A 9557-nucleotide genomic window follows, 5' to 3' on the forward strand; every position below is an offset into this window, starting at 1 on the left:
ATATACGTGTCGGAGACATGGTTTTCTTGAAACAACAAAGGAAAACCAAGACGGATCCTACGTTTTCCTCCGAAAGATACACCGTTGTAGCACAGGAAGGGTCAAAGATGGTAATTGCGAGCGGTAACGGTATACAGTACGCAAGAAGCATCAATGACTTGAAGAAGGTCCCCGGCCCACCATCATTGGGAGTAGATGTTGCATCGGAATCCGACAGTGAAGATGAGCTCGATAATCAACAGGCTCAACCGCAGCAGACACCAGAAACAGATGTTAAACAGACCAGGTCAGGGCTCCGTCGGAGAGAAACCGTCAAAAAGCCCGCGCGATACAATGATGATTTCGTGTACAGAATCTATCAGTAAATGTTACTATGTTACGAGTAAGTTGAAGTCACTTTAATGCTTAAATGAATACAAAAATATACTTGAATTGAACTGAACCCATTTTACAAATATATATGTTATACCTACGTCATCGTTCCGAAAATTTGTTGCAAAAATCTCGCTTGTAATCAATCTGCACATCAACAGAAGAGTACGAATCTCCCCCTTCCTACGGTAATCCAATCTATCGGCCTTCGGCTATGCATGAAATTGGTTGGAGTTGGACTGGCGACATAATCACGGCTGCAAGGAGGACACGGGGTTGAATATCGCCGAGGATCCAAAGCACTCTTCTTGCCCACTAGGAACTTCAAGAATTTGGGCTCGTTGTAGTAAATTTTCTAGCGTAATTTCCGTAATCTAGACTTCGATCCAAATCAAAACAAGAACGAAAACGGCACGCCACTAACTAATGCCGTTTTTCTTTTTGATCCAGTTCCAACCTGGGTTGGAACTGGATGAGATCACAGTTTCAACCCCAACCCGATTTCGGTTTCGCTTGTACTAAAGTTTGTTTGAGTTTGTTTGACGTTTGTTTGTTTACACATTTTCCGCCAATCCAGTTCCAACCCAGGTTCAAAAAGAAAAACGGCATAACCCAGGCCAACCGATGTCCAACATACGCACACTTCGATGAGGAGAATTAGCACTTGCACGATGTCCTTTCTGAGAAATTTTTTTTTTTCTCTCCCTTATTGGCACAGACCTACACTCCAAAAAATCCAAACGTCAAAGCTATCTGAAAAATCACGTAGATCAAGAAAAATGAACTTTTCGAGAATTTACCTGACAAACATAACAGTCACCGGAACATCGATCGAACTTAAATGGACCGACAGTTGTGCTTACTGTGTTTCAATATGCCCCTCACGTTAAAACCACGTACAACCCTGAATTCATTTTGACAATTGAACGTTATGTTCACTTCTCGTTCATTCTGTGCTGTACCCGCGTTGCAAGATGGCGTCTTTTCAAAACAGTCTTCGAGAGTTGCTAACTGATTTAGACATTTCGGACCATTTGCTGGAAATATTTGATGGTAAATTGAACAGAACTTAAGATATGTTTCATATTAATTAATATTTTGTCATTTGAACAGAATGTGGAGTTGATTTTATCGATTTGTTGACAATTTCCGCGGATCAAATCCGCATATCATTGGAGCCGACGCAAATCACTTGGAAATACGCAGTCCTTTTCGAAATTATTTCGTCTTGGCGAACAAGAAACGTAAGTAAATGGTTATCTTTTCATTAGGAGTGGAAACTTTTAGTGTCCTTTTGAATGTTCCGCAGGAATCCAAAATTACCGATTTAGTTTCGGCATTGCCGGCGGGATACCGATTGCAGCTTACTGGAAAAGTTAGTTTTGATCCACATTCGCTTGTATGTACTCAGCTACCGCCGCGCCGATCTACTCCGCCACACCAATCTACTCCTGATAAATTTGCTGCTCATCAGCCATCCACTTCTTCGGAGGAGGTGGAAGCCTTGGTGGAAGCAACAACTGGACAGCCGGATTCTGAAAGTTTTTCACCAGTCGTTGCCGATAGCGTTGCCAGCTTTTCGGGAATCGAAGAGAACAAGACTGAACGCGATAATCGAAGCCAAGAGGTAAGTTAGTTTGTGTTGTGAATGTTACAAAGGCATTTATTTGTTTTTTTTTTTTTCTGCAGGGTTCAAAACTTATCTGTTTTCCTTCAACACCGGAGCCGGAACACCCAGTGGAAACTGCCTCAGTCTCCATCCGATTGATTGATACAACGAATAGTTGTGATCAAGCCGACGGGGAAACCTGTCAAATTCCGCTTACCCAAAGAGAGAGCGCGAATAAAGCAGTCCCGCAGTTTCAGCTCGCTTCGACTTCTTCGGATCCCACTGCCCCGGAACATATATTGATAACGCTGCCCGTATACGTGGATGAATCAGCAGCTGCTTGCTCTGATGGAACCAGAAGAGGATTTCCTACCATCGTCAATATTTCGGACGGTACCTATGTGTCAGTGAACCCTGGAAGCGCCTTGGAAGTGGGAGAGCCGAACAAAAACAACAACCATCTCTCAGCGGATTCGGAATCGGAAAATTACAACGCATCCTCATCTGCCGCATGCCAACTGCGATTCACCAGAGAAACAGCCGCGTCCTCCGTCAGACTTGAAGAGACAACAAACAGATGCAATCTGTTTCAATATCTCCAAATCGCTTCGACTTCTCGTAATGCTTCTGCACCGGAAAGTGTCCTAATAACGCCACAGGCTTCAACTCATGAAGCAACAGCTGCTTGCCCTGGTGGAACAGTAGGGATATTACCATCCATCGATAGGGATTCGGATGCTTCGTCCGTAGAATCTGAAGAAATACTTAAAGAAGTAGATCCAAACAAACGAAACAATCCTCAGCCAGCCAAGCCGAAACATACCAACGAATCCTCTCCTGTCATTGCTACAAGAGCGGTTTCACAGAATGAGTACGACGTTTTTACACCGAAAGTTTTGGAACAGCTGCTGAGAGTATCTGAAGGAGGAAAGGAAATTCTACAATATGGTGCCACAGGAGAACTTTCGGATGACAAGCAGCAGGAACTTTGCACAATCATTGCAAAACACCATTTGAGCACCAGAAGTAAGCTACTAACTGATGACCTTCGAAAGTACACGCTGGCAGTTACGTCACTATTCAAGTTTGAACGAGAAGTATGTTTTATTCACATTAAAAAAAACCTAGTTAAATAAATAATTTTGTATCTTTTTAGGAAAACTACTTCATCCCAAGAGGCGGAGATAGAAAAAATCACGGAGGAAAAATAGCAAATAAGATAGGCAACTTGAAGCAACGGAAACGAAAACGCGAAGCCAAGGAGAACGAGTATCAATCAGCCAAACAAGTGAATGTTGAGCCCAAATCCACTCGTAACGTAGTGGCTGAAGAAGCAGTAGAATGGTTGATGCTGAATACTGAACCATGGGGCGTTGTGCTTGACCGGTGGAGAACTAGTTACGAGCTGCGTAAGGTAGACTTATTGTCCCATAAACGCATTCCGAAAATTTTTACGACATATCCGCAATACAAGTGCCATCACGGTTTTCAGCTGGTAAGTTGATATTTTATAAATGATGATTAATCATACACGCTCTGGGGTGATAGTTTTTCATCTGTTGTTCCGTGAACAATTCGTAAACATTGATATTATTCGACAACGATTTTTCATTTGGGCCTAACTAAACTTGATCAATTTGGCTTTGTCGATTCTCTATTTAATAACTTTATCAAAACAAACTAAATCAACATTCTTCTTGTTCCTATAGCAAGATGTAGCCGTCCTATGGCAAGATATAGCCGTTTTACACAAAAAAAAGTCTTTTGAAAACTTTCTGTAATAACACAACGAGTGGATCTATGAAGAGTAACAAATTTGTCAGTTAGGCCATAATGAAAAATCATTGACATAGGTATTTACTTTTTTATAACATTCTAGATCGATATTGATTTCCAAAAAGCATTTCCGAATGCGGAGAATGGATGGATGAAGCTGCCGCTGTTGCTACCTCGGATTACAGAGTACATCAAGAAAAGAGCATTGGACCCGTCAGCGGCACAGTTACTGAAGCAGCTGTTTGACGAAGGCGCCAATAACGGTAAACTTTGCTTGAAAGAGATTTTAATTAACTAGAAATTTATCTGATAAGCATATTCTTTATTCTTTTCTAGATAAGAAAGTATGTGCACTGTTGCTAGCGCTGAACACCGTTTTACCGCCTATTGCAGCTGCATCTCGTTTGAAGCCTACCATCTTGATTGGACAAGAGGACACACTGATTTTCGTTGATGCCAAAGAACAAGCTCAACTGAAAGTTCAAGAAACATATCGGAGTTACACCGAGCTGAACCTGCCGATTGTACCAAAACTGATTGCAGTGGGGAAAAACTTGGACCAGCTTCAGGGAACCTTCGTGGTCTGCTACGGTGACATATGCTATGAGTTCCAGTCAGCGTCAAGAGCAGTAGACATACTTATCAAGCTAACAGCAGTGCTCGGACTTCCGTTTTCGAAAATTTCTAAACTGGTTTGGCACTTTCTCAGCGGCTGCATTTACGGCATACAACAAAAAGAATCCTACGCGTCTATTAACAAACTAAAGGTTTATCTGGACAAAGGATAATACAATAATACAAATAGTTGTCAGCATGTCGCAGATTACCTGTATGATCTATGGCTGTTCGATCCTTTCCGCCACACCAAATGAATATCTCTTACATCTTAAGGACTACCACAACGTTCCTGCTGTATATCAGTATCGATGTACGATATCCAATTGTCCTCAAGTATTTTCTAAAGTATATCCATTCAAAAAACACATCAACCATCATGCCGGATATCAGAACCTCGACCATAGAAATGTCGAACATACTACCAGTGCCATTAGCCAGCAAAGTCAGTCATCGCCGGGGCCTTAGAAGTTCATTTTCGTTTAACACAATTGACGAATTGCGACGACTAATTAACGATCATCATAGTATGTATATAGAACTTTTTAAAAGAGAGCTGAAACCTAAGCACCATTTCCTTGTGCATTATCCTTCGGTGATAAGTGCATCAGGTCCAGCAGCAGATATGATGTGCTTCAGATACGAGGCAAAACACAGAGCCTTCAAACAATATGCGCATATTATGCCTTCCAGGAAAAATGTTTGTTATTCGCTATGCATCAAAGCTACGTTGCAATTTACGTACGATATCTACAATCAATGTTTTTTTGAGGGACTTGTTACTGGTAATTTTAAAATGTTTGATTTGCGTTTGCGTAATTATTTTTGCAAGTTAATACAGCCATTGAACATTGATTCAGACTTGAACGTGTTGTTATCAAGTAGCGTAGAGTATAAAGGAACTGATTACAATACTGGATATTTCATAACTTTGTTGGAAAATGATAAAATGTACCTATTTGAAATCATTGAAATCATGAAGCATACTCACGGGCTATACTTGATAATGCAACATTGGGAGGTAGGGGAATACTATGAGCATTTGTTGGCGTATGAAGTAGTGCGATGTTTACCCGTAGTGGAAGTGCTGAAAATTGACTTGTTTGATAGTTTCCCAGTATCTGTACATAAAATAGGTGATAAGTCATATTTTAGAGTTAAGAATAGTTTAAATGACTAATGCAAGTTTTTTGTATTTCTTGAAATAAATATTCCATTGTAGTATCATTTTTAGACTTGTTTTAGTAAAGGCATCATAAATTTATATAGGGTAAAAGCAATATTCTTCGCTCCATTTAAAAATGGTTTAATGTTCGCCTTTTCATACCAAACTACTAATAAAAAGGCGAATTTTATAGCAGAGGCGAAGAATCTTGCGTTTACCCTATATAAATTCAAAAATATTTGGGGTAATCGCAAAAAGACCATTGAAGTCAACGCTAAATGTAATGGGTTTTATCTGAATTTTTATTAAAAATTACCGGAAGCTCATTTTCGATATATTCGAGTACTTAGTTAAACATACATAATAACCACGTAACTACTACGGGGCATTTCAATGGAATGACAGAATTCATCAGTTCATGCGTTCATTTTTCGTCACCCTCAATTCAGATGAGTGCTACGTGAAAAGTGCGATGGAAAAAAGCTACGTATGTTTTCACGTAGCCTTGACGTTTGGATTTTTTGCAGTGTACTGGTCCATATCGCTTTTTTGAGAAATGATTCATAAACACATTGATTGCAGCGTCACTACTCAACTACGAATCAATACACTCCGTTCACTCATTCGACATTTGAGCAGAGCCAGATCAGAGAAACGAGCAAATTTTTGTAAATATGGCAAAGGGAACGTTCAAAAATTACGTCCAACATTTGGGGGAGGGGGGGTGTATAGAAAAGTGTGACAGTACGTGTATCGGGTATAGGGAAATTGCGTGACAGAGGGGGGAGGGGGGGTCTAGAAATCCCGAAAAACGATGGACGTAATTTTTGAATCTTCCCAAAGTTCAAACGTCAAATGCGTGAACAAATGCATCGTACAAATACAAATGCACAGCACGATGACAGCTTGACGGCATGGTGAATATAAGGGGGTCGTGCATTCTTCGAAAGCACCAGTGCGGCCAGCGCAGTGGGAGTGGTGAAAAAAAAAAGCTTTTTTTCGCGTAACATTTGAAAATGGCCAGTGAAAACTACTCAATATACAAAAAAAAATCAATGATCAAATAATTTTAAGCTCGGTTTAGAGTAGAGAAGCGGAATATTGTGGGATATACAGCAGGTCGGTTAAATAATTAATTCTGATTTACTACACTAGCATAACGATCAATTTACTCAATAATGAGTATAACTGTAAAGAGTGTATAGATAAATGCTTAAGTTGGTTTAGAGCTTTATCCAAGGCTTTATCCGAATTGAATGGAAGCTTTCCGATCAGCAAAGCTTTCACGAAGGTGCATGTATACGCGACTAAAAGAAGAGAAGTTTCCGGTGTAAACTAAAGAAGAGAAAATATCGTAGACTCAGTTTCGCTCGCAAAATTATGAATACAACGAATTCGGGTAAAAAGAGCATAACATGAAAGCTTCGCAAGAGAGCGGGAGAACGAGAGAAACTCTCATCGCGTCTTCGGGATCCGGAAAAGATTCAAAGGTCATTCAGTGTACGATTTCTGGTTCGGACGCACGTACTCCGGCTGCTCTGAATAATTTTCCCCGGACTGCAAAAAAAGATTGAGGGAACACACGTGGTTCCGAGCATGGAGTCCAGAAAATACGACACAAACATCCAGTCGAAACCCTCTTGGGACGCAGTATACTTTTAAAGCGAGGATATGTATGAACTACAAAACAGACAAAAATGATTGGATTTAAAACATGCCTCGATTTCTATTATTTCTGAGTGTACCTCGGTTCCTTGCTAACGGCTGACAATAACGTGAGCCGTGAAATACGAAGGCGCATCATCAGTGGAAGTCGTGCCTACTATGGGCTCCAGAAGAGCGACGGGTGCTAAGGACGATCTTCGGCGGCGTACAAGAGAACGGTGTATGGCGGAGAAGGATGAACCACGAGCTCGCTGCACTTTACGGCGAACCCAGCATCCAGAAAGTGGCCAAAGCTGGAAGGATACGGTGGGCAGGGCATGTTGCAAGAATGCCGGACAACAACCCTGCAAAGTTGGTGTTTGCTAACCATCCGGTTGGTACAAGAAGGCGTGGAGCGCAGAGAGCACGATGGGCGGACCAGGTGGAGCGTGATCTGGCGAGTGTTGGGCGTGACCGACGTTGGAGAGCTGCAGCAGCAAATCGGGTATTATGGCGGCAAATTGTTGATTCAGTATTATCATGAATTTGATGTTAACTAAATAAATGATTTGTAGCCATTTGATATAAGCTACCTAGGCCTACATAGGGCATGTAGCTGAAAAGAGTGATAAGCCGTAAATGCGCGGATCGGTCCAAGATGTTTTTGTAATGCAAGCACTGGTAACTTGTTTGGGCATTAGTGTGGGTCATCGGAACCGTTTTCTCAGATCAAAGCTTTTTTGGTTCCGTTTCGGGTCCTGAGTATCTGTGCAAAATTAGAGCACGATCGGTTGCGTCTACACTTTGCGCATTGCAATTGAAATTTGTATGGGATTTTGTATGGGAAAACATACTTTTTTTGCATTTTTGTCATAAGTTGAAAAAGTTTGTCTTAAACTTTTTAACGGATACTGTAGCCTAGGGTGTTCTGAAAAACTTTGTTGAAGACCGCAAAGCGATCCGATGCTTGTAAAAATAGTTATAACCAACGAACCGCATGCATGTGCTTATGTTTTAACATGTAAAAGAATAACAATAGCAACAAAATCATGCTGTTTCGCCAAGCAATGCCAACGATATAACTTTTTTCGTAAGCATCAGATACCACTTCGCGGTCTTCGACAAAGTTGTTCAGGACACCCTAGGCTATGTTTTCGCTTTATCGGTTACATGGTTTTAAAATAATTCGAGCTTGTTATGAGACAAATGCAAAAAAGTGTGTTTTCCCATGTAAAACTTCATACAAACTTCAAACGCGATGCGCAAAACGTAGACATAACCGATCGTGTCCAAATTTTGCACACTTTTTGGGTCCTGAAATGGGATCAAAAAAGCTTTGATCTGATGGGATACCATTGAATTTTTCATTTTTCCATATAAACGATGACCCACTCTATTGGGCATATTACACTCAGAAATAAAAGTATACACGGAATTACTATTATTTATGCATTTTGTATCCGCATCTCTCTCACTCTCTTTCTGTTTTCATGCTATCTGGTGCTTCGCCTGGGTTGACGAAACACTTCTCTTCAACCCAGGCTAAACGGCAGATAGCATGAAAACAAAAAGAGAGTGAGAGAGATGCGAATACAAAATGCATAAATAATAGTAATTCCGTGTATACTTTTATTTCTGAGTGTACATAAGGCATTTTATGAGACGTTTCAAATCAGCTGTTTTTTGAATGTTTACCAGTTTTGAAGTTCAACCGATGGGCCCATTTATTTACATTTTCGCTAGCATAGCATGTGATATAGGCCCATCCAACAAACGGGGTTCATTTATCTGCAAAAATGCGTCAATCCGCCCACTATAATCAATATCCATAGACCGTGGGGATCTTTTTTCATCTGCTAGTGTGATCATGCAGCTCGGGGTTTGATACATGCCAAATTAGAAACCGAAAAATCTCTGCCAGCAAAAATGTGATTGGCGCTCACCACATGTTATGCTACTTTTCGTGAAAACAAAAACATCAAATCTAAACAATAACAATGAGCGGCCCACCGGTAGAACGTCTCGTAAAATAGCTTATTGATTGATGCATCAAGTGGTAAGAAGAAGAGTTTTGACATCCAAGCGGTGTGCCGTTTACATCCATCGACCAATCAGCGACGAGGATCTAATCGACGGCACACCGCTTGGATGTCAAAACTTCTTCTTCTTTTCGCTTGGTGCATCAATCAATAGTACCAGCGCGCTTGCCACACACACGATAAGAAAATGTTACTCTAAAATGAGTAAGATTCACACAAAACTGAGCTAAACTGGAACAGCTCAAAAAATGAGTAAATTGCATTTCCAGCGATAGCGCTGGCCCAGGTGCAAAAATCCAACTGGTTAAAGCCGTATAATATTCTTCACATCAGCAAG

General features: G+C 40.8%; 1 protein-coding gene across 1 annotated transcript; it reads left to right on the top strand.

The window, feature by feature from the left end:
• The first annotated feature begins 1021 nt into the window (after nt 1-1021).
• On the top strand, nt 1022-5597 carry LOC109415344 (uncharacterized). Its single transcript, XM_062844509.1, has 7 exons — nt 1022-1425; nt 1486-1616; nt 1682-1999; nt 2062-3078; nt 3138-3476; nt 3861-4020; nt 4094-5597. Exons 1-7 carry the CDS (start codon nt 1347-1349, stop codon nt 4543-4545), a joined length of 2496 nt encoding a protein of 831 aa, XP_062700493.1. The 5' UTR covers nt 1022-1346; the 3' UTR covers nt 4546-5597.
• Nucleotides 5598-9557: the final 3960 nt, after the last annotated feature.

This window comes from Aedes albopictus, chromosome 1, assembly GCF_035046485.1.
Source record: "Aedes albopictus strain Foshan chromosome 1, AalbF5, whole genome shotgun sequence".
NCBI classification, from domain to species: domain Eukaryota; kingdom Metazoa; phylum Arthropoda; class Insecta; order Diptera; family Culicidae; genus Aedes; species Aedes albopictus.